The sequence below is a fragment of the Notothenia rossii genome (assembly GCF_949606895.1).
Source record: "Notothenia rossii genome assembly, chromosome: 5".
NCBI classification, from domain to species: domain Eukaryota; kingdom Metazoa; phylum Chordata; class Actinopteri; order Perciformes; family Nototheniidae; genus Notothenia; species Notothenia rossii.
The window spans coordinates 2019772-2045548 of record NC_136903.1 but is presented as its reverse complement, the minus strand read 5'-3'; the positions used below and the strand labels follow the sequence as shown (position 1 = coordinate 2045548).

The 25777-nt window shown below is 40.8% G+C and overlaps 1 protein-coding gene and 1 long non-coding RNA gene across 2 annotated transcripts in view; one reads left to right on the top strand and one right to left on the bottom strand.

Moving 5' to 3' along the window:
• Positions 1-5568: 5568 nt before the first annotated feature.
• On the top strand, positions 5569-7712 carry LOC307040851. The gene is made up of 3 exons (XR_013808619.1): positions 5569-5607; positions 5881-6006; positions 6405-7712. It is a non-coding gene; the product is annotated as an uncharacterized lncRNA (long non-coding RNA).
• A 2410-nt stretch (positions 7713-10122) lies between these two features.
• The window catches only part of syt8 (synaptotagmin VIII), a gene marked incomplete at its 5' end in the record, with an annotated part of 16433 nt that continues 778 nt past the window's right edge, over positions 10123-25777 (bottom strand). The window contains 5 exons of the mRNA XM_079684542.1: positions 10123-12041; positions 15493-15626; positions 20821-20938; positions 23458-23625; positions 25016-25183. Of these exons, the coding sequence (XP_079540668.1) occupies positions 11793-12041; positions 15493-15626; positions 20821-20938; positions 23458-23625; positions 25016-25183 (837 nt within the window). The 3' untranslated portion in view covers positions 10123-11792. The remainder of the gene's footprint in view (positions 12042-15492; positions 15627-20820; positions 20939-23457; positions 23626-25015; positions 25184-25777) is intronic.

Genomic DNA, 25777 nt, shown 5'->3' with positions numbered 1-25777 from the left:
TTATCTCAGTCTTATTTAAGTATTGATCATATTGTTTGTCAGTCATCTATATTTGATACGTAACTAAAGGAATTAAATATATGTAGTGGAGATAAAGTACAATATGTATTTATATATTAAATATGAATTCACTCCTGAAGCTATAGCATTATACATATGTTTACATTTGTATCCTGTGCACCTTTTTTTTAACCTTCTATTTCTATATATTTCTATGATTATTTTTCATTTATTTTATACTTCAGTTCACTTATTGTCAAATCAAGCAAAATTAACAAACCGAAGTAGTTGGATATCGTTGTATAAATCCCGCATCAAATATATATTTTAACATAACAACCTTTTTTAATGTTAAATATGTGTTTTGCAAAATGTTGTGAATGGGGTAAAACATATACCTAAAAGATATCACCTTGAAACGTCCCCGCTTCATTACTGATTTAAAAACAAGTATTTTTTACATTACAAGTTTTCTGAAGTGTTATGTTTCAATATGCTAAGGAGGCTTTATGTAATAGTAACTTTAAGTTATTTAGGAAGAATCTACACGCACAAAGAGACAGTCCAAACTCTTATATTTTCAGTGTATATTCTCTATTTCTGCCTGCTGTTTTCCACCTTTACACATTTAACGGTTAAATAAAGACATGCTTTAAAGAAACATGGCTTCTCATAAAGAGACCCACATTAATGATGATGGTCGTCAGTGTGTGTAACTCACCGTGTGTGTGTTTGTGTTGTCCGGCTGTTTCTCGGTGTGTCAGCTGCAGCTCTGAGAGCAGATCTGGAGACTGGCTCTTTTCTCTTCTTCTTCTTCTTGTGTTTAATTGGATGGCCGCGGCCTCTCTTCAGGTATCCTGGTAACCCGCCGTCCTGCTGATGTCACAGCTCTCCATAATGAAGTGTGAGTGTATCTAGCTGCCTTTGTCAATAACCTGCAGGCAGGCGGGGAAATTCACAGGAGATAAGGCCCGACAATGAAGGCCACGTCTGTCTACACACTCCTCTGGCTCCTCACACACACTTAATATCACACATCATCATCTCAAACTATCTTTAATTTACTAGTGTTTATGTCTATGTATTTAGATGAAGTCTCATTTATTCAGATTCCTTTGAAAAAAAGGATATCATGCTGGTGTTTTTTTTGTTCAGATAATACTGCATACACTGGTGCAGTGATGATGTATTTTTATAAGCAGACCCTGAAGGCAGCGTCTCCATGTTGTTGGGCTATAAAGGAACTACAACACGGTCACATGACTTCACGTCACCACCGCTAAGCTAAAGGAGGCTAATGTTGGGCTATAAAGGAACTACAGCACGGTCACATGACTTCACGTCACCACCGCTAAGCTAAAGGAGGCTAATGTTGGGCTATAAAGGAACTACAGCACGGTCACATGACTTCACGTCACCACCGCTAAGCTAAAGGAGGCTAATGTTGGGCTATAAAGGAACTACAGCACGGTCACATGACTTCACGTCACCGCCGCTAAGCTAAAGGTGGCTAATGTTGGGCTATAAAGGAACTACAGCACGGTCACATGACTTCACGTCACCACCGCTAAGCTAAAGGAGGCTAATGTTGGGCTATAAAGGAACTACAGCACGGTCACATGACTTCACGTCACCACCGCTAAGTTAAAGGTGGCTAATGTTGGGCTATAAAGGAACTACAGCACGGTCACATGACTTCATGTCTCCACCGCTAAGCTAAAGGCGGCTAACGTTGGGACGTTTAGTCGTCTCATTTAGACACTTGTAAGCAACCTCTGTTTTTAAATTCACCAGTGGAGTATTTACGGATGTATCTTATGTCTTAGAATAAAAATCTCTAACAACTAAAAGGCTAACGACCAAAAATACATTCAGAAAACCATTTATTTCGAGACCAGGGGACAGGAAGTGATGAAGTAATGATGATGAGTAATTCCTGCAAGACTCATTTTGGATGATGAGGGTGCAAAGCCTATTTTATACACTTTTATGTTGAAACATCTACATAAAAGTGTAGGGAAGTTTCTCTTACCTAATGTTATATCTGTTGGTCTATTCTGTCAAACATTTTCTAATTTCAAAGAGTTAAAAGTAGCATCCACTTTAACATTGTTTGACCTGTGATATAAACCAATTATTTATTATTTAATTGCTCTTTTTACTGCACTGTTAGTGTCCAGTTTTATTATTACGCTGCTGTGTTTATTGTATTTGTGTAACTCTGGCACAACATTTTCCTCCAGGATAAATAAAGTCTTATCTTATCTTATTTCCTCCTGCAGGTAAAATGCGATCGTATTTCAGCATCAGGTGCAGACGGTAAAAATCAAAGCTCTCAGTTTCCTCCTGAGGTCGGGGAAGATTTAATGAGTTGCACCTCCTCTGGAGGCCTGAAGCAGCAGGGAGACATCCTGCTGACTCAGCTTGATTGGTCTCCAGTCTAAATTTAAATCCCTCGTCTGTGGAGGCACAATGCGTCTCGTCACATAATTAAATTACATCTGATCTCACCGGATAAGAGACATCCTTTTTTCCTGAAGATGGAAAGGATTAGCTTTTCTCTGAGTGGCTCTTTAAATACATTTGGGAAAATATGGGAACCTTTTTTACAAATGTGTTCAGAGGATAAAGTTCCCAATCATTGCTGATGAAACTTTTGCCTTTTGGAGGGGTCCCAACACTGGATGGGTTGTCAAGGGGAGGAGGTGCTGCCGTACTGACATCTATTGTTTACTGTTGACATTAAAATCTGACAACTGTGTTTATTTATTATTTTGTATATCTGTCTGTTTTTGTGTGTCTGTTGGTTAATATAATAATGGTTCTATCTGACTATTACCATCAAATATTAGTAATTATCTCTAAATAATGCCTATTAACGCAAAGACATTTATTAGTATCACGTAACAAACAACTTCTTATAATCACAAAATAATTATATAGTATTACAAATAAATTCTCAATTTTTGCAAAAAAATTACAAACCTTTGTGAAATAACAACTTTATGTCACAAAATGTTCGTTTGATTGTGTGTATGAGATAACATTTTTTTAACATCAACAAATTGTTTCCAGCTTTTATCAAATGAACCTCAGCGCAAGTTCTTTCAGGAAGACTGTGGCCGTTTCTCAATCTCGAGGATACTGGCTTCCAAGCCAATATTTCAAGGATGCTACGTCATCGAGTGCCGCCGAAGGACTGTTCGAATCTCCAGCATACTTGGAATTCCACCGAGGCCGCGTCCTTCGTTTGGGGGTAATTTCGAGGCTGCACATGGTAGACTTTGCGTCCTTCAAATCCCCACAATGCTTTGCGCGCGGACCAATTTCCCCAAATCTGTGGCGGAAAATGTAAGGCGGGGCCTCTCATATGACGCACACCTACACACTTGCTAGCCTGTTCCACTCTTCGTTTTCCGAATGCCAGGAAGGATTCTTGCCTAGCTTCTGAAGCAAGTGACTCGGAAGACATGTGCTACCAAGCAAGCATCCTCGCGATTGAGAAACGGCCAGAGTGTATATACATTCACTCCGCAGCTGCTTATAATCAGCTCATCACGGGCTTTTCTTTAACCTATTACATTTCACCGTGACCTCATCTCCAGCAGCCAATCACAGAGCTGCAGCCAAACTTTAAAATGGTTCTCCTCTCTCCTGCAGTCGCTGGCCGTTTCTCAATCTCGAGGATACTGGCTTCCAAGCCAATATTTCAAGGATGCTACGTCATCGAGTGCCGCCGAAGGACTGTTCCAATGTCCAGCATACTTGGATTCCACCGAGGCCGCGTCCTTGGTTTGGGGGTAATTTCGAGGCTGCACCAGTGGCGAAACTACCAGGGTGGCATGGGGTGGCAGCCGCCACCCCTGAAAAGGGGTCTGCCACCCCACCTGCCACCCCAGTCAAAAAATACCAACTGATGATTTATTGGATAATTATTATTAATATCGTTTTAAGATCAAAACAAATTCAAAACAATCCAAAATCGGTGTCAAACTGCAGAATGTCAAATTTGAAAAAGAAACTTGTTGGTGCACACCCCCCCCCCCCCCCCCCCCCTCCCCCCATCACGAATGGTTGCATCCATATCGCAGAATCTCTTTGCCTTGACGTGGAGTCAGCGCAGACACAAGCTGTCAGATGGAGTCTGTTCACAGGTGGGTAACGTCAAAGTGTAATGTGATTTCGAAACGTTTATAATTCCTCATAGATGGAAGGCGCTGTACAAAATAAACTATTATTATTATTATTAGAGATATGGTACTAGTAACTGGTAGTTTCTGGATGAATATGCTGTGTTGTTATCGATTTCAGAATTAACTACCGAGTGATGAGGCTAGATAGCTATTATGTGGCTAACCCCTAGCTACGTTTTACCTCATGTCACGGTTAGCCACAAGATAGCTTTTGAAGCCAGTTCGGTAACTAGCTAGCTGGCGCTAGCTAACTGAATAACGTTGATAACTAGCCAGCTACTGGCAAGCCTTTGACATTTTGAACTGAAACCAAGTGATGTTGTGGCATTTCATATCATTGTAGTTCTATGAAACGTTCTTAACAAGTTTGCTATTTGGCGTTAGCTAGTATGCTAGTGGTGGCTAAGGCTAGCAGAATTTCTGTGTGTAGCATCAGAAAGGCGAACCTTAACGTTACATGTAAACTTTAATGTATGTTTAACATAAAAACTTTAATTTATGTTTGAATATGACTTGTTTCAATTATAGGAAGGCCATGTCGTCAACCACAAAGAGGAAGGGTGACATCAGGAGCTTCATCCTCACAAAGAAGCAGGTTAGTGATGTGAGGGAGCATGAGGGTCCAAGTGCAGACAGCCTCTGCCACTCGAAGCTTGAGGCTAGAGCGGGAAGGTTAGTTAGCTAGTTCAGCTGGTCCTCGTGGTATTGTAGCCCAGTGCTATATTTTCCTTTTATTTTCTTTATGTTACAAAAAAGCTGGCTAACTATTAAGGTGGCATAGCAGAGATTGCTTATTTAAAGGAGTAAAGCATTTCGGTAATGCAAAATATGCATTAGGTAGGTAATTTCATTGATGCAGAGAGAAACCTTTTATTTGAAATATTTTATTTGACTGTAATTTCATTTAATATTTACATAGTAAACACTTTCTACTTTTATATAAAAGGGTGATATTTGTGATTTCATTGCATTTACTATAAGAGTAATGAAAGGTATTTTAAATTTGCTTAATTTAGGTTAAAATAAGGGATACACTACTACACTACAAAACTTAACATAAAATCGTATAGATTACCACATAGTTTGTGTGGTCAGTTAAAAGAACTTAGGAAGTGTCCCAGTTAACAATTTAGTTAATTACATTGCTACAGTATTTCTATTTTCAGGATTTCCACTTTTTGTCACAGCCCAGTAAATGTGATCTTATATTTCAATATACCACCACAAGTAGTGATATTTTAAACGAAGCTACAGTGCAGTAACATTAGGGCTAATGTATTATGTTAATGGCCTACTTTTTGTGTAAAATAGGCTACAGATCAGAAAAGAGCAGGAGAGAGCGAGCCCGAGGCAGAATCTGCCAATGCAGAGAGACAGTTCATTGAGATGGAGGTGGAAAAGATCTGCGTAGCTGGTCAGTATGTTTTTGTTGTTGTGTTATGGTCCAGTTGTGTTCACTCCTTACGTTTGAGAAACTCCACTGCCGTTGGTGTGTGAATGGGTAAATGAGAAGCCATTGTAAAGTGATTTGGGTACTGTTAAATGCAAATAAAGTGCTATAAGTGTGACATTGACCATCAGGGTTATTATTATTATTATTATTATTATTATTATTATTATTATTGCTACCTATAGTATCTTATTTTATTTTATTTTTCTCCTACACAACAAAAAAATACCCCAACAGAGACCTTGGAGTGCCTTGATCCAGAGCCAGAGCCTGAGCCAGAGCCAGAAAGTGTCAATGATGACTGTGCAGAGAGACAGTCTGAGACAGAAGTGGAAGATTGTGCAGCTACAGCTGGTCCTCATGGTATGTTTTTTGGTGGGTGGGGGGTTCCATTCAAGTGTTAGCTCCTTACGTTTGAAAAAAAGCTACCACAATTGGTGTGAATGTGTGTGAGAATGGCTTAATGAGAGGCCATTGTAAAGTGTGTTGGGTACCGTTAGTTGCAAATGAAGTCCCATATGTGCAGTCCATTTACCATTTGGATCAAATACATATATCAGCACAGAATTAGTGACATTTTATCAAAGCCACAGTACAGTAAATGCCATGTATGATTTGAATCAATGTAGATCAATCAATGTATCAATGAATCAATGTAGTTAATCAATGTATCAATGAATCAATGTAGTTAAATACATCTTGGGGCTTATCAGGGTAGTTATTATAGAGTAACTTTCCCTCCTTATTTTATCTTTTTCCAGACATTTCCAAACACAGAGGGGATGGGCCGACACAACCATCGCTGGAGAGCTTTCCCAAGACGATGCAAGGTTGTGCAAGGAGAAGTTTCCATGCTGACTGGTACAAAATGCATAACTGGGTGGAATACTCACAGTCAAAAGACGCAGCATATTGCTTTGCTTGTAGACACTTTTCTTTACCTAATGCCTCTAGGACTGTGTTTACCTCTATGAATGGTTATTCTAACTGGAAGAAAGCTACATTTAAGGACAGTGGATTTTGTTCACATGCTAAATCAGAGAGCCATGTTAATGCTATGTTTGCATGGACAGAGAATAAGAAAATGCTAGACAGAAACTCATCAATGTTAGGAATGATGGAAGAGGAGTCAAGTAAAAAAGTAATCGAAAACCAGAAATATATACGCACACTTGGTGAAGTCCTGTTGTTAACTGCCACTCAAAACATTTCCCAGCGTGGTCACCGGGAATCATCCGAGGCGGACAATAGAGGAAATTTCCTAGAATTGTTGGATCTCCTGAGCAAGCATGATCCGTTTTTAAAAAAACGAATGGAAAATCAAGCAAAAAATGCAAAATACACAAGTAGCCTGATACAAAATGAAATACTGCAGTGTTTAGCAGATATGGTTAAAGAGGAGATTATCAAAGAGGTTAAAGAGAGTGCACAATTTTCTGTTCTTGTTGATGAAACAAAAGATGTAAAGAAAATGGAGCAGATGTCTTTTGTTCTTCGGTACTATTATAATGGTGTAGTTCAGGAGAGTTTTCTAGAGTTTCAAGAGGCAGATAAACTGGATGCTGCCAGTTTAACAGAGAAGATCATTGGCTGTTTAGAGAAGTATGGGCTGGAATATAAAAAAAACCTAGTTGGGCAAGGCTATGATGGTGCTTCAACTATGAGTGGGAAGCATGCTGGTGTCCAAGCCAGAATAAGAGAAGTAGCCAAGCATGCATTCTACGTTCATTGCAGTGCCCACTGCTTAAACCTAGTGATGGTAGACAGTGTGAAATCTGTTCCTGATGCAAGAAATTTCTTTTCATTGTTAGAGCGACTGTATATTTTTATGTCAGGATCTTATGTCCATCCTAAATGGTTGGATGTGCAGAGAGAGATGTATGATGGTCAAGTAAGGGAACTCTCACGTCTCAGCGAGACTCGATGGGCCAGCAGACATACAGCTTGTCGCAATGTCATGGATAGGTTGCCTGCTGTAATGCAAGTACTGGAAGATATTTCAGAGGAGGACAATCCGGACAGAGCGGTTGAAGCAAGAGGTCTACTAGTTCAGATCGATCTAAATTTTATTGGATGTCTATTTAGAAAGGTACTAAAGGACACACACTTTTTGTCAGAGATGCTTCAGTCAACACAGATTGACCTTACTAAAGCTGTAGAGTTAATTGCGACCCTCAGACAGACTCTGGAAGACTATCGCAGTGAGACATACTTTGATGAGCTGTGGAATGAGGTACTAGCCACCTGTGAAAAGTCTGACATTTCAACAACTCACACCTTTAAAAGGGCAAGGCAAATAACACAAAGACTTCAAGGTAGTGTTATCATGTCAACATTAGGACAACACACAGAATCGGACAGTAAGAGGTCTTTTATCACCAAGGTATTTTATCCCATCATTGATTGTATGGTTGGGGAAATGAGAAGACGATTCTCTAGCGTAAACTGTGACATCATGCAGGGTGTCCAGGCCCTAAATCCATCCAGCAGCAGCTTTTTAAATGAGGAGGCAGTTTTTCTATTAGCAAATGCATATGGGTCAAATGTAGAGGATCTGAAACATGAACTGCACCAGACTAGAAGGTTGTTAGATCGACAAGCAACACATGGAAAAAGTCCGTCCAGTTTAATAGAATTTGTTAATTTTTTGGAACCATACAAGGAGGTATTCTTTGAGATGTTCAGGTTATGTAAAATAGCTGTGGTATTGCCTGTTACCAGTGCAGCATGTGAGAGGAGTTTTTCAGCTCTTAAACTGATCAAGAATCACCTGCGTTCTACCATGACTGAGAACAGACTAGCAAGTATAGCAATTCTCAGTATTGAGTCTAAACGTGCGAAAGATTTAAATTTGGATGAGTTTGTGAAGAGATTTGCTGCACAGCATAGCAATCGTCGCATACAGCTTCTGTAGCAATCAGATGATATATGTAACGGAGTCAAAAAACATTCTAATCTGCTTTGTATTTTTTTGGTTGCATTTACAATGTGAAATTTCATCAATAACTGATCATGTAAATACTTGTATATATTTTGTGACTTTAACACACACAGAAATTGTTCTCACAAACCTGTCTAACCTATTCTGTACACATGCACTCACAAAACACTTTGGCAGGCAGGCCTTTGAGGGAGGGCTTTGCTTCTAGGATAATGCTGGAATTTTGTAAAGTGCTGGGAAGTCCTCACATTTCTAAATCATTCCTATGGCTTGATTTTGCTTTCAAAGTGCCTCAGATTGATTAGATTGAATTAACAATGTTCAACATTTTTGACCCGGGGGATATGCCCCGGATACCCCCCCAGAAGGCTTGCTTGGGATGAGCAACATTTCTGCTGCTACAATAATCCCAAGGGAAACACTGTTTTAATGTACTAAAAAGTGGAATGCTCATGTATGTAGACCAAATATTGAATTTATCACACTTGGGTGTTGAAAAAACTGTTGTATATGGGTGCATATAAAGTACAAAGTAAGGTGGGCTTCCTAAAAAAATTGCCACCCTACAATATATGCCTGCCACCCCTCTGCCACCCCATGTATAAATCTCTAGAATCGCCACTGGGCTGCACATGGGTAGACTTCGCGTCCTTAAAATCCCCACAATGCTTTGCACACGGACCAATTTCAAAAACCCTTGCGGAGAGAATGGCTGAACCGACGCAGCACACATAAATGTAAGTATATAGTGGCGTAGAACATGTGTTGGTAAATATGTTTCTTGTTGCATCTGTTATCACCAAAAATGTGTTCCGTGAAAGTAAAGCAAGTTCATAATTAGATAGACATCGTGAGGTATTTATTTTCGGTACAGTTTATGTTGAAACCGTTAGAGAGAGTGGCACACTTGTTAGCCTGTTCCATTCTTTCTTCGTTTTCCGAAGCCGTGGCTTGGAAGCATACTTGCTTCGTTTCTGAAGGAAGTGACTTGGAAGTACGCGACTACCAAACCAGTATCCTCGATGTTGAGAAACGGCCAGTGATTGCAGGTGTTCATGCTGCGGCCCGCCTCCTCCCCACCTCCGTTCATCATATCCAGAGCCAGGAGAGCTAATCCAAAGACCTCATCACACCTCCTCTTCATCCCATCTCCTCATCAAATCCAGATCTTCGTCATCATCACCAGTGTCTAGACCCCGGGGAGGTTCCCTATTTGCTCACGGCTGCATTTCCCCCTTTTGATATACCATTTCAGGACTGGGGTCTACAGTAATTGCCAAAGACTTAACATTTATCACGTGACATGTGTCAATAAATGTTCTTTAAACAAAATGAAGTCTCTCCTGATTGAAATATAAATGTGTTCATCATCAAAAAGTATATTTAAAAGTTCTTGTTTTATAGTTTCTTCAAATTCTGCAAAACAATTGTCCCTTCAAATAAATAACTTCCCAGTTTTTAATTGTTCAAATGTTTAAAAAGATAAGTGTGAACATAAAGAGTGTCAACGGAAGAAAATTCAGATTTTTAAAACATAATTGTGATTTCATGAAATATATTTAATACAAATTACAACACATTTTGCAAAGTCTCTCTCGTTTAATTAACAAACAGAAAGTGCCCAGGATGATCGCAATGCAATCTAGAACTTAAATATAAGTTTTAATATAAAATACAGAGTAATCATATAGAAGTTTTTAGAAAGAGCAGTTGAGGAATAAGAGAGTAAGAACTAAATAAAATGACAAATTAGAAAAAAAGATCCTGTAAGTCTTTATGATAACTTAGGTCAAAATAATGACTTAATATGAAAAAAAAATCTCTTAGTATCTCAAAATAAAAATAATTATTTTGCTAATATTTCAAAGTGCATAATTTATCTGGACAAACTTAATATTTTTACATTTATGAAGTCCTTATTTTGTCATGTACTGTGGTTCTGTCATTATTTTATACTAATTAACTGTTTTGGCATTAAAGTCATTTATTCTACATACTTTACCATTACTTTGAGAAACTTAGTGGTTATTATCATGAAGTCATATTTCTGATTTCTTATGACACATAAGTCTGTATTTTGACACTATAAAGCTGCGTTCACACCAGACGCGATGCGATTTTTGGGGGCGGTGAGATTACATTAAAAAAGTCAATGCAGGGATGCGGACGGACGCAAATTCGCTCCGATGGCGAGCATGAAGTGCTTGATGCGAATGCCGCAGCGCGATTAAAAGGGGGCCGCGATAACCGCTCGAGTTACATTTTTTCAACTCGAGCGTCAAATTTGTGTGACGTGATCTCACGGTAGCCAATCAGCGGTGAGGATCTCAGCCACTGACGTTGAACCAGAAAACCAAAACATCAGCCGTTAGCTGTTAGTACTCACAGCTCCTCATATCTGTTCAGAAATACAGAAGTGAAACGAGAACAAACCACAGACCGTCTGTGTCATGGAGAATACAGTCGCTGGTTTATTTATGTCTGTAGGCCGTTGTTGTGAGTGTGGACGGTCGGAGCATATACTGCGTTAGCTTAGCCAAGCTCCATTCAGAAAACACGCATTTTAAAAAGGTTTCTCGCCTGCCGTCTGTCTGCAGACTTGTCAAAGCTTTAATTCATGGTTTTTACTAACCGGTATCAGTATGTTGTTACTTCGGCATCATTTTGAAACGTGTGTTACAATGAACTCACGGTCAAATATGTTCATTGTGTTGTAGTTGTAGCTCCCGAGCCAGCGCATCTTGTTTGAATGATGCGAGTAAACACAGCTGACAGCCGCGGTGAAACTCGAGCGTTTAGAGCGATGCGAAACTCAGTGATTATTGACATTGAGAAAGTTGAGAAACTCAGTGGTTATTGAAATATTAAGGTCTATATTTTGAGATCACAAAATCATTTATTTTCAATATAAATCATTGATTCTACATACTTAGCCATTGCTTTGAGAAACTTAGTGGTTATTAACATTATTTTGATTATTTTTGAGATACTAAGTCATTATTCTTGACATATACAGTAGAGTCACTGTTTTGATCTATTTTCTGGTTAAAATGACTTTCAGGATGTTTCTTTCACCATTATTTAAATCCCCTGTTCCTGCATGTTCTAGGTCTTCATGTGTCCTTCAGGTCTTCATGTGTCCTTCAGGTCTTCATGTGTCCTTCAGGTCTTCATGTGTCCTTCAGGTCTTCATGTGTCCTTCAGGTCTTCATCTGTCCTTCAGGAAGGGCAGTTTGCTCTGCAGCGGGATCTTCTTCTTCAGGGTCAGCGTGGAGTTGACCTGCTCGGCCGTCAGCAGACCGTGCCACTGAGCGACCGGGCGCCGTGGGTTGGACAACATGTCGGCCCAGTGCCTCAGCTGGTTCCCCGACGCCTCGCAGCCAAGGAATATCTTCCCCATGGCGTCGTTACGGCTCATAGCGTCGTGATCCCACACCGAAATCACCAGGTTCACCCTCTGGAAACCACAGAGATAAAAAAAGAGTTAGAGAAAAAAAACTCAGTCAGGGTTGTCAAGTTCTTCTAATCTAATCAAAATAATGAATTGGTATGACAAAATAATGACTTGAATAATGCTGGTATACATTAAAGGTCTCCTATTATACTTTTTAGGCATATATTATAGGTCTCAAATATATACAAATATATAATACATAAATAAAACAAACCATGACAAGACAGACCAAACAAAATCTTGACATGAAATTAAGATCGTGACAGAACCACCCCCCCCCCCCCCCCCCCATCAAGGGACGGATTCCAGACGTCCCTACAAAACACAAAGAGTCCAAAACCTCTAGAAGGGTGGGTGGAGGGGGTCCGGAGGAGGGACGCATCACTAGGGCCAAAAGGGTGGGTGGAGGGGGTCTGGAGGACAGGTTTGGGCTGACAGCCCAGTGGCACGGCAGAGGACCAGGAAGGGGTCTCGTGCGGACGGCCTGGGGTCTAGGCAGAGTTCATAAAGGGGCGAGGGCCTCAGCGGGCGAACTCAGGGGGCCGAGCATGAGGGTGAAGGCGGCGGCTGGAAGAGTCAGGGGGGCTGGGCCCGAGGGCGGGGCCAGGCCCGAGGGCGAGGGTCGTGGCCGGGAAAGTCAGTGTGCCGGGCTCGAGGGCGAGCTGGTGTCGGCCAGTACGCCGACAGGACACAGGGAGCTGGCGTCGGCCTGAGAGCCAGTACTGGAGCCAAAACCATGGCTGTTGGGCACGGAACAGAAGCCTGGACCCTGGCCGTGTGAGTTAGGTAATGGAGCACGGAAGCATGGCTGTGTGGGCCGGTACTGGTGTACGGATCCATGGCTTTGTGGGCCGGTTCTGGAGCCGGAACCATGGCTGCTGGGGCCAGAACTGAGGCTGGGACCATGGCTGCTGGGGCCGGAACCATGGCTGCTGGGGCCAGAACTGAGGCTGGGACCATGGCTGCTGGAGCCGGAACCATGGCTGCTGGGGCCAGAACTGAGGCCGGAACCATGGCTGTGTGGGTCGGTTCTGGAGCCGGAACCATGGCTGTGTGTGCCGTTACTGGAGCAGGCACCATGGCTGCTGGGCACGGAACCGGAACACGGAACCATGGCTGTGTGCCGGTACTGGAGCAGGCACCATGGCTGCTGGGCACGGAACCGGAACACGGAACCATGGCTGTGTGGGATGGTACTGGAGTCCAAAACATGGCTTCTGGGGCTCGGGCTGCTAGCCTGGACCTGCGACTCCTTCTCTTAGGAGACTTTTGGAGGCTCCGTGGACCTCCAAAAGCCCGACGAGTACCCGAGAACGGCTCCTGGACAGGAGCAGGAAATGGGGAAGAAGCAGGGGTTGACTCCAGACGGAACACACCGAGACGTATGGTGTCAGGTTGGGAATTTGGAGGCAGGGGGCTAGCAGGCGGGGAATCACATGTCGAGAGGAAGTCCAAAATCCAGTCAGGTAAGAACTCAACTAAACATGGTTTCTCTGCTGCCAACCGGTGCACCAGAGTGGCCTTCCTCTGCTGAACACTGGACGCTCCCTTCCACCAATCAAAGCAGCAAGCCAAAAAAAAGGTAAAATTCTGTAATTCTACCTCAAATGGATCGTCTGCTGGGTCCATTTCTGGTTGGTTCATTCTGTCACGGTTGGGGAAAAATAGGACCCAAATGCAGATTGAGGAGGAAGCAGGTTTCAAAAGGAAACAAAAGGCGAGCTTTATTTACAAAAGCTGAACAAAACAAGAATCCAAAAACAGGCATGAGGTAGAATCCAAACCAAAGGTGACTGTGACCAACATGAAGGGAGACATGAACGACAAATAATGAACCAACACCGAACAAAGGAAGAGACAAGACTAAATACAGAGAGGGCTAATCACGAGACGAGAAACAGCCGGGCCGGGGAGGAGAAACACAAGGGCCACAGGTGAACACAATCAGACAATCAGACACACCAGGGAACTAACGACAGGGAGGAAGACACAGGGAGAACAGAATGGCAAAAATAAAACCATGACAAGACAGACCAAACAAAACCGTGACATAAAACTAAGATCGTGACACACAGCTCTACCTCTCAACAAAATCCATTTCTCCAGCTCAGCACCTGCCTCACTGACATTCAAATGTGGATGCAAAACAATTTTCTAAAACTTAACTGTGACAAATCGGAAATGTATAATCATTGGCCCAAACTCACTTACCCGCTCAACCCAAGATTTTTCTCTGACCATCGATGGCTCCATGGTCAACCCCTCCTCTCACATCCGTAACCTTGGCATCATCCTCGACCCCACCCTCACTTTCCTCCCTCACGTCAACCAGGTCACAAAAAACGCTTTCTTCCATTTAAAGACCATCGCCCGCATCAGACCCTCCCTCTCATCGACCGCTGCTGAAACTCTGATCCATGCTTTCATAACATCCCGACTGGATTACTGCAACAGCATACTTTATGGATCACCTGCATTCTTTCTAAAAAAACTACTTCAATATGTCCAAAACTCAGCTTCCGGCTTGCTCACCTCCACCCGACGCTCCGACCACATCACCCCCATCCTCCATGACCTCCACTGGCTCCCCATCAAACACCGCATTGACTTTCAAATATTTCTTTTCACTTTCAAAGCCCTCAACAACCTTGCCCCACCCTACCTCTGTGACCTCATCCAACGACACACCCCCACCCGTCGCCTCAGGTCTGCTAAAGCTAACCTACGGCAGCCCATCGGGACAAAGCTCCGGACCTGGGGTGACAGGGCCTTCGCTGCAGCCCCCCCCCCCCTCACTCTGGATCTCCCTCCCCAGCCACGTCAGATCCGCCAACACTCTCACATTATTCCTCCGAGCTTAGCACTTTCTACTTTTGTTGTTATTTTGTTTTACTTGCTTGTAAGCGCTTTGAGCACCAGGGAAAACGCTTTATAAAGGTAATGTATTATTATTATTATTATTTGGGTGTATTTTCCATATCTCCGGCCCCCCTTGCTCGATTTTGATGATTGACATCTCTTTTTAACCGTTAGAGCCAATAGAATCGAGGGGAAGTTCCTAAATCCACCTACACGTTACCAAATAAGGAGTGAGAGTGATGCGCACGCAGCTTGCCCGAACCAAAAGCTATGTTACGCTCTGAAAACTGAAAACTGATAAATATGAGGATGGATTATGGATCATTTCAAAGTGACAGACACATTGGATTAACCTTCAGCAGCGTTTTTTTTATTTTAATGCCATTGAACACAACTTTTGATCAGAAAACCACAAAGGTAAGACAATTTACCGATTTTGCTCCGTAAAGCTACGTCGGGTGATGTCTGGGTTTGCTTCCCCTGCCGCGAGTTTTGATCGCACACTGATGATCCCAATACCTTTAGACTCTGTTTTTGATTTGAGCTTAAATCTAAATGATTAAGAAGTTTATATTTTCCATCTGTCGTCGCTCACCTGGATTTGTTCAAAAGTCACATCGAAGGTGAAGGACTCGTTGTAATACGGGTTCAGCGTTGTCTTCTTCATCGAAGTCTTCCTCTTCTTCCACTTCCTCTTGTCCAGAGCCAGCTGCACCTTCACGTACGGGTCTGCAATAAACACAAAGCATTATTAAACTCAAGCGTAAAAGAGTTTGAATGAACTGAAAATGTGTTCAAAAAGATAAATAAATGTTAAAGCTTTACTTGTCCTGGGAGAGGCTGTAAGTACAAAGAACAACAGAGAATACATTTATCTTTTTAAGTCAAGTTAGTGTTATTTTGGATTCACACCTTCGATTAATCATTATTCGTTGTATTTTTAATTTGTTAACTGAGAGGCCTTGATGGGAGGGCTGACAGATTGCATTATTTTTTAGCCTGGTGACATGTAAATGTAATATAATACTACATAATAATCGTTAAATAATATATGTATTATTGGAGCAGGTTAAGTTAAAATAGTATTAAAAAAGAAATGAAATTGTTATTTATTTTAATTATTATTTATTTATCTCAAGTCCCCTCTCCAGTCCCCTCTCAAGTCCCCTCTCCAGTCCCTTCTCAAGTCCCTTCTCTAGTCCCCACTCAAGTCCCTACTCAAGTCCCTACTCAAGTCCCTTCTCAAGTCCCTACTCAAGTCCCCTCTCCGGTCCCCTCTCCAGTCCCTTCTCAAGTCCCTTCTCTAGTCCCCACTCAAGTCCCTACTCAAGTCCCTTCTCAAGTCCCTACTCAAGTCCCTTCTCAAGTCCCTACTCAAGTCCCCTCTCCAGTCCCTTCTCAAGTCCCTTCTCAAGTCCCTTCTCAAGTCCCCACTCAAGTCCCTACTCTAGTCCCCTCTCCAGTCCCTTCTCAAGTCCCCTCTCCAGTCCCTTCTCTAGTCCCCTCTCCAGTCCCTTCTCAAGTCCCTACTCAAGTCCCTTCTCAAGTCCCTACTCAAGTCCCCTCTCCAGTCCCTTCTCTAGTCCCTACTCAAGTCCCTTCTCAAGTCCCTACTCTAGTCCCTACTCTAGTCCCTACTCAAGTCCCTTCTCAAGTCCCCACTCAAGTCCCTACTCTAGTCCCTACTCAAGTCCCTTCTCAAGTCCCTACTCAAGTCCCTTCTCAAGTCCCTACTCAAGTCCCCTCTCCAGTCCCTTCTCAAGTCCCTTCTCAAGTCCCTTCTCAAGTCCCTTCTCAAGTCCCTACTCTAGTCCCTACTCAAGTCCCCACTCAAGTCCCTACTCTAGTCCCTTCTCAAGTCCCTACTCAAGTCCCCACTCAAGTCCCCTCTCAAGTCCCTTCTCAAGTCCCCTCTCAAGTCCCTTCTCAAGTCCCTACTCAAGTCCTTACTCAAGCCCCCTCTCAAGTCCCTTCTCAAGTCCCCTCTCAAGTCCCTTCTCAAGTCCTTACTCAAGTCCCCTCTCAAGTCCCTTCTCAAGTCCTTACTCAAGTCCCCTCTCAAGTCCCCACTCAAGTCCCCACTCAAGTCCCTTCTCAAGTCCCTTCTCAAGTCCCCACTCTAGTCCCCACTCAAGTCCCCACTCAAGTCCACTCTCAAGTCCCTTCTCAAGTCCCCTCTCAAGTCCCTTCTCAAGTCCTTACTCAATTCCCCTCTCAATTCCCTACTCAAGTCCCCACTCAAGTACCCTCTCAAGTCCCCTCTCAAGTCCCTTCTCTAGTCCCAACTCAAGTCTCCTCTCAAGTCCCTTCTCAGGTCCCTTCTCAAGTCCCTTCTCAAGTCCCTTCTCAAGTCCCCTCGTAATATATATGTGTTGTCCAGGTTCCTTATTTATTTTGCACTTGAACTTTTTTTAACATTTAAATAATATCAATCTTACAGTAGGGGTACGACATTATTTTTGTATACGTGTATTATTGTCAGAGGAGAGCCCATAAATGTGTGTAAAAATGCATTTTAATGCTGTTGACATTTATTTTTTAAGTTGTGGGCTTCCTTCGAGAGTTTTCTAATATGTTGAATTAAAAAACAGCTTAAATGAATGTCCCTGAAGAGGGCACTAACTACGGCTGGGAATCACCAGGCTCCCCACGATACGATACTATCGCGATACTTAAGCCACGATACGAAAGTATTGCGATTCTACGATATGCTAAGTATTACGATACGAAAAAAAAGCAATAGGATTTCTCCATAGGATTTTGGAAAATAGCTGGAAATAAGATCTGTGGAAAACTAACCTGTTTGATGAATGCTTTGTTCAGCCGGATAATCTCCACATGTCTACTTTTATAATGTTCTAATCATAAATCTAATCCCCAGAAGCTAAATGCTAACGTTATGCTATCAAGGAACTACAGCCGAGTCCAGCAGCACGACTTCAACGTCACGCCAACTTCATATTCCATATTCCATATTCAAACACACAGATTCTAAATGGAACGAGTTGAAGCGTTTGTTTGAACAGTCTGCAGGAGGCAGGGACTTGCTCTCAAGCAGAACAGAAACTAACTTAGAGGAGTGTTTACGTGTTCGGCGTAATGACGTACAACGGCCTCCACGACTTCTGTAGTCCTATTCAGCCACTTGGTAACAACCATCGTTTCTCAGACACGTCCACTCTTCAGAAATCACCAGTGGGGTCACTGCTGATGATTTAATGTAGAACAAACCGTGATCCGTCTCTTCAACGTGTCTCAACCACAGACCTTAGTTCCAGCTATTTTCCAAAATCCTATGGAGAGATCCCATTGGCTCTGAGACGAGGGAACAGGAAGTGGAGACATGCTGACTCACTTCCGGGTTTTAGGACTCGTCACTGCACCACTCTATTGTCTACATGTCTTAACGTAACTTCCTGTTTTATATAGAAAAACTTTTATTTTTTAAGGAGACTTCGTGCTATTAGCAGGAAGTTACTGTTCCCAAAGCAAAGACGGAGAAAAAGAACGGAGATAAAGTACAGATATTACAGAGATATCAACATTTAAATACGGCGATATCAAAAGATGAAGTTTACATTTAAGTGTTAGCAAGAGGCTCAAGGTTAGCGTTAACTGTAATATAACAATGTGCTTTGAGTCTCAATCCGTTTATATTCTGTATTATGACTAACTATTTGAACTTCACTTGTTTAATGGCATTCTAGAGTAATGCTCATGTGGATGTAGCTTGACTGTATTTGTTGTTTTGTGTCTTTGTGTAGCCCTTACATTGGTTTGGAGTTTTCAATCAATTAGAAATCATCAGTCAAGTGTACGACCATCTTTCTGAGGGATATGCTACAGTTTATATCATAAAATATCCATACTTGGCGTCCGTGTATCGATACAATATCGCCACGCAAAGCGTCGCGATACTATGCTGTATCGATTATTTCCCCCACCCCTAATACTAACTGATGTATTTACTGTTATCCACTGCTGTTAGACCTCCATCATCAACCACATCAGACATTTAAATCTCTTAAATTAATAAACCAACCGTCGTTTGATTGATATTCCCCAATTTCAAAATAAAGTTGGATTGGATGAAAATTAGATATTTTATCAAAAAATTATTTCACCAGTTTGATTGATCATCCCATTGATTACACAATATAAATATGATTATAATTCTGCAAAACAAGGATTTTTTCATCAAAATACTATGATCTAACTTGCTTTCTTTAAAGGTCTCGTGTCATGGCCATTTCTACTGATCATGATTCCATTGTTGAGGTCTACTAGAATAGATTTACATTGTTCAATGTTCCAAACTCACATTGGTTTCTGATACAGCATCTCTGTATTTGTGTATTCACTCTCTGTCCTACACGGCTTGTTGGAGCTCCTGCCCCCCCCCACCCTCCCTGTGAGCCCACTGTGCTCTGATTGGTCAGCTCGCCCACTCTGTTCTGATGAGTCCACCACCGTTACAGCTGAACATCAGTGATTATTTTTTACAATGGCGTTTGTTAGCAACCAGAAAATCACACCAGTAATGCAGAGTTTCCGTTCTTTGACCGGTAAAATATGCTGAAGACCGGCAAATCTAAATCTCACCGGTCAGAATGTCCGGTCAAAATAATTTCCCCTTAGCGCAATACCGCATCACTTGGGCCACTTATGTGACAGACAAAACAGTCAATTCTAATGTCTAACACTTAATGTGGAGAAAGAGATGTCCTGTGTGGGTTGATTGTGCGTTGATCTGTTGGTAATGCCTCGGGGTTCCGGTGGGCATGTAAACAAATGCATAATGCTGCGCTATACTGTGTGGCCTTACCCAGTTGCATAGCGACACTTATTGTTGAGGTGTCTTTTAATAAGCAGGTAGTCATATCATTAGCTAGAACTAGCTGGATCTGATCGATATGGACATAAACGCGAGTGAAGTCTAATCTGACGGGAGAGAGAGATCAGCTGCTGCTGACGAGTCGACACGCAGCTCTGCATGATCACATGCAGCGGTGAGCGAACAAAACACAAACTTCAGGTTAGAATATCACACGTAGCTATTTTAATTACCTCTCAAACTACCGTAACTAGTTATAGATATGTTTAGTTTTACTGTCGGGTCACTCATTACTGATCCGCGGGCTGCATGATACTGACGGGCTGTCAGGAGAGGGAGAGAGCCCTTTTTCTCATTTTGTCCGGAAGATTTCAACTTTAACGGACATGTTGACCGGCAAAAGAACATTCTAACGGAAACTCTGCAGTAATGACAAACAGATGAGAATGCTGCGTGAGGTCTGGGTGCCGTGTTAGCGGGACGTTGCAGGGCTCGCTGCTGTGAGGAGCGGACAGTGTGAGCTGGGTTACTGGTGTCGTTTCCTGATTGCTGCGTGGGGTCAGCGAGACACAGAGACACCGAGACACCGCGGAACTCAGCCTGAGCACACACACTCACAGCCAGGCTGTGGACCACACTAAACCGTCTACGAACTGGGGTCGGTCGCTTCAAAACATCGATGAAGAAGTGGAGCCTGGCAGTCAGTGCTGCATGCGAGTGCGGTGACCACCCTCGGAAGCCAGCCTCTTCGACTTAGGACCAGAGATGCGGGCATGGCTACACGACACCGAGTTGGACCTCTGACGTTACACGAAAGAAGATTATTACAAACTCCAATTCTTTAAAATATGTTTTCGTACAATGTCATTAATACGTTGTTATATCAAATTTTCTTGAAAAATGTAAGGAAACTCTAGGATTATTATCGTCTCCCCAGCTCTGTGATTTATTTATTGTTCACCTATAATGGCACCAGTTGTATCATTTGAAGAGTGACATTAAAAATAAAAAACTGATTATTTCCTCAATTATTAAAATATTGATTGGTAATTGATCCCCGATCAGAGGATGATTGGTGTCCCGTCTGACCTGAGCTCCCCCCCACGTCCATGCTCTTCAGGTTTTTGGCCTCCAGGATCACGACGGTCAGTTTGGCCGCGGAGGGAACGTAACGCAGAGAGAAGCAGATCTCCCCCAGTTCTTCCTCCTGCAGGGAGATAAACATCATCAGCAAACATCTAATAATAATAACCAGAGGTGGGAAGTAGTGGAGTACAAATGTTTCCTTACTGTACTTAAATACATTCTTCTGGTATCAGTACTTTACTCCACTACTTATTTCTCTGACAAATTTTTACATTGACTTCTTACATTTTGAACACAAATACCTGTACTTTCTACTTCTTACATGTTGAACTCAAATACCTGTACTTTCTACTTCTCACATGTTGAACACTAATACCTGTACTTTCTACTTCTTACATGTTGAACACAAATACCTGTACTTTCTACTTCTTACATGTTGAACACTAATACCTGTACTTTCTACTTCTTACATGTTGAACTCAAATACCTGTACTTTCTACTTCTTACATGTTGAACACAAATACCTGTACTTTCTACTTCTTACATGTTGAACTCAAATACCTGTACTTTCTACTTCTTACATGTTGAACTCAAATACCTGTACTTTCTACTTCTTACATGTTGAACACAAATACCTGTACTTTCTACTTCTTACATGTTGAACACAAATACCTGTACTTTCTACTTCTTACATGTTGAACACAAATACCTGTACTTTCTACTTCATACATGTTGAACACAAATACCTGTACTTTCTACTTCTTACATGTTGAACCCAAATACCTGTACTTTCTACTTCTTACATGTTGAACTCAAATACCTGTACTTTCTACTTCTCACATTTTCCAAACAGGCTGGTTCCTTTAGTCTGAATGTGTGTTTGGTGGCGTGATCATTATTATTTAGAGTCATTGCGTGCCTATTGATTTGAACACGATCCGTGTATCCATCATTTCCTGGTCTTCTCTAAAGAAGAGGGACCAATGAAAACGTTGTCATGTTGCCGTTGGTCACCATGGAAACATTCATTAGCTAACAATGACATTATTGTTCTATTAATATAAAGGGAGGTCAGGTACTCTTTAAAACAGCTGCTAGTTATGGGTACTTTTTACTGAAGCACATTTCAAAGCCTCTTTACTTTGACTTGAGTAAAGAAGTTTAGTCAGTACTTCTACTTTCACCAGAGTATTTTTAAACACGAGTATCTGTACTTCTACTTGTTTAAAGGATAAGTGTACTTTTGCCATCTCTGATAGTAATAATACATTTTATTTGAGTAGCACACTTTAAAAACGTCATCTCAAGGTACTTCACAATTCGATGAGAAAAAAGAGCTATCTAAGAAACATATAGAATATTCTTTAAATAAAATACATACAAAACTCGGGAGCTGAGCTTAAAATAATCTTCACAAACCAATGAGAATAAGAGAATATGACTGTGGTGCTGAAGACTGAAACTCTGCGAGGTATTCACATGACTCAGATTCACTTTGAAAATCGTTTAAATGTATATGTTTTTAAAGGAAAGGAAACTAAACTAACTCAGAGTAGATTTAGCTGCTCGCAGTGTGAATGTCAAATCAAAACATAAAACCTTGGTGAGGTCCAGAAATGTTTCCAGAGAGGGACATCGAGTTTTGTATCTGTTACTTCATTTTAGAATAATAAAATATATATACATAATAAATAAAATATTTAAACAAATTAAATGTAAAAATGATTTAGAAGAATAATAAAAAAAATTATAAATAATAAAAATATTTAATGTAAAAATGTAAAAGATAGAAATGTATGAACTAGAAAATTAGAAAAAGTTGAGAAAAAAAAAAAAAAAGTGAGAAATGTGAAAAAACTTGAAAATTAAAAATATTTTACAATTGAAACGTTTAAAAAAATCTATATATATTATTATTATTATTATTATTAAAATAAAATACAACATAAATTTAAAAAAAACGTAATAACTACACTTAAAACCTAATCAATAAAAAAAAGGTGTTATATCTGGTCGGACGGTGAACGTAAAATAAATATTAAGGCTTCGAACTTGGCCGGCTCGGCGAGGTCAAGAAATGTTTCCAGAGAGGGACATCGAGTTTTGTATCTGTTACTTCATTTTAGAATAATAAAATATATATACATAATAAAGAAAATATTTAAACAAATTAAATGTAAAAATGATTTAGAAGAATAATAAAAAAAATTATAAATAATTAAAATATTTAATGTAAAAATGTAAAAGATAGAAATGTATGAACTAGAAAATTAGAAAAAGTTGAGAAAAAAAAAAAAAAAGTGAGAAATGTGAAAAAACTTGAAAATTAAAAATATTTTACAATTGAAACGTTTAAAAAAATCTATATATATTATTATTATTATTATTATTAAAATAAAATACAACATAAATTTAAAAAAAACGTAATAACTACACTTAAAACCTAATCAATAAAAAAAAGGTGTTATATCTGGTCGGACGGTGAACGTAAAATAAATATTAAGGCTTCGAACTTGGCCGGCTCGGCGAGGTCAAGAAATGTTTCCAGAGACGAAAATCTATAAAAATAATTAAGCAATGAAATAGAAGTTAAAGTAGTTTTATCTGCTCGCATGCTGAATGTAAAATAAATCTGAAGACCTCGAACTTGGCGGGCTCTCCGAGATCCTGCCACTCCTCGATGACGTGGTTCCAGTCGACGCTGCTCAGCTGGAGACGCAGCTCTCCGATCATGTTGTGTTTGGAAAATCTGTTGAAGTCAAAAACCTGCATCACCACCGTCGACTTCAGCAGAGACGCCTTAGATAACTGGGGAGGCAATAACAGAAGGGAAAGTGGGGGGTTTATCCATCACGTTAAATATTATTTTAGTTAGCCTTCTTTTACATATAGTGTATTGTTTTATATACCTAAAAATATAAGAAAACTGAGATTTTGTCTGTCTTCCAGTTAGAAATTAAACTTAATTTAGCAAATTAGTAGGTATAAAATATAGTATAATTAGCAACCATGGTTCTCATGTGTTTGGGTTATTATTAGTAACCCTTGTTCTCATGTGTTTGGGTTATTATTAGTAACCCTTGTTCTGATGCGTTTGGGTTATTATTAGTAACCCTTGTTCTCATGTGTTTGGGTTATTATTAGTAACCCTTGTTCTCATGTGTTTGGGTTATTATTAGTAACCCTTGTTCTGATGCGTTTGGGTTATTATTAGTAACCCTTGTTCTCATGTGTTTGGGTTATTATTAGTAACCCTAGTTCTCATGTGTTTGGGTTATTATTAGTAACCCTTGTTCTCATGTGTTTGGGTTATTATTAGTAACCCTTGTTCTGATGTGTTTGGGTTATTATTAGTAACCCTTGTTCTCATGTGTTTGGGTTATTATTAGTAACCCTTGTCCTGATGCGTTTGGGTTATTATTAGTAACCCTTGTTCTCATGTGTTTGGGTTATTATTAGTAACCCTTGTTCTCATGTGTTTGGGTTATTATTAGTAACCCTTGTTCTCATGTGTTTGGGTTATTATTAGTAACCCTTGTTCTCATGTGTTTGGGTTATTATTAGTAACCCTAGTTCTCAGGTGTTTGGGTTATTATTAGTAACCCTTGTTCTGATGTGTTTGGGTTATTATTAGTAACCCTTGTTCTGATGTGTTTGGGTTATTATTAGTAACCCTTGTTCTCATGTGTTTGGGTTATTATTAGTAACCCTTGTTCTCATGTGTTTGGGTTATTATTAGTAACCCTTGTTCTCATGTGTTTGGGTTATTATTAGTAACCCTTGTTCTGATGCGTTTGGAATATTATTAGTAACCCTTGTTCTCATGTGTTTGGGTTATTATTAGTAACCCTTGTTCTCATGTGTTTGGGTTATTATTAGTAACCCTTGTTCTCATGTGTTTGGGTTATTATTAGTAACCCTTGTTCTCATGTGTTTGGGTTATTATTAGTAACCCTTGTTCTCATGTGTTTGGGTTATTATTAGTAACCCTTGTTCTCATGTGTTTGGGTTATTATTAGTAACCCTTGTTCTGATGCGTTTGGGTTATTATTAGTAACCCTTGTTCTGATGCGTTTGGGTTATTATTAGTAACCCTTGTTCTCATGTGTTTGGGTTATTATTAGTAACCCTAGTTCTCAGGTGTTTGGGTTATTATTGATAACCCTTTTTCTGCCTGAAGCCCTGCAGGTGTGTTTACCTGGAAACTGAAGTGGTCGTTGAAGACGGGGTTCAGCGTGTTCTTGAACACTTTGGTCTCGAAGATTTTGGATTTCTCGGGGCAGACGTACACCTTAACGTACGGGTCCGAGCTTCCCCCCAGGTCCATGGCCTTCAGACTGTCCGCCTTTTTGATCCCCACATTGAGCTGTAAGGACAAAGAGACAGGAGCTGACTTTATATACAGAGTCTATAGAGTGGTGCAGTGACGAGTCCTAAAACCCGGAAGTGAGTCAGCATTTCACCACTTCCTGTTCCCTCGTCTCAGAGCCAATGGGATTTCTCGTTAAGATTTTTTGAAAATAGCTGGAACTAAGGTCTGTGGTTGAGACAAATTGAAGAGACGGATCACGTTTTGTTCTACGACATTAAATCCATCAGCAGTGACCCCACTGGTGATTTCTGAAGAGTTGACGTGTCTGAAAAACGATGGTTGTTAGCAAGTGGCTGAATAGGACTACAGAAGTTGTAGAGGCCGTTGTACGTCATTACGCCGACAATGTAAACACTCCTCTAAGTTTGTTTGCCCTGTTCTGCTTGAAAGCAAGTCCCTGCTTCCTGCAAACTGTTCATACAAACGCTTCAACTCGTTCCATTTAGAATCTGTGTTTGAATATGGATCTGAAGTTGGCGTGATGTTGAAGTCGGGCTGCTGGTCTCGGCTGTAGTTCCTTTATAGCATAACGTTAGGATTTTGCTTCTGGACATTAGATTTATGATTCCAACATTATAAAAGTAGGGT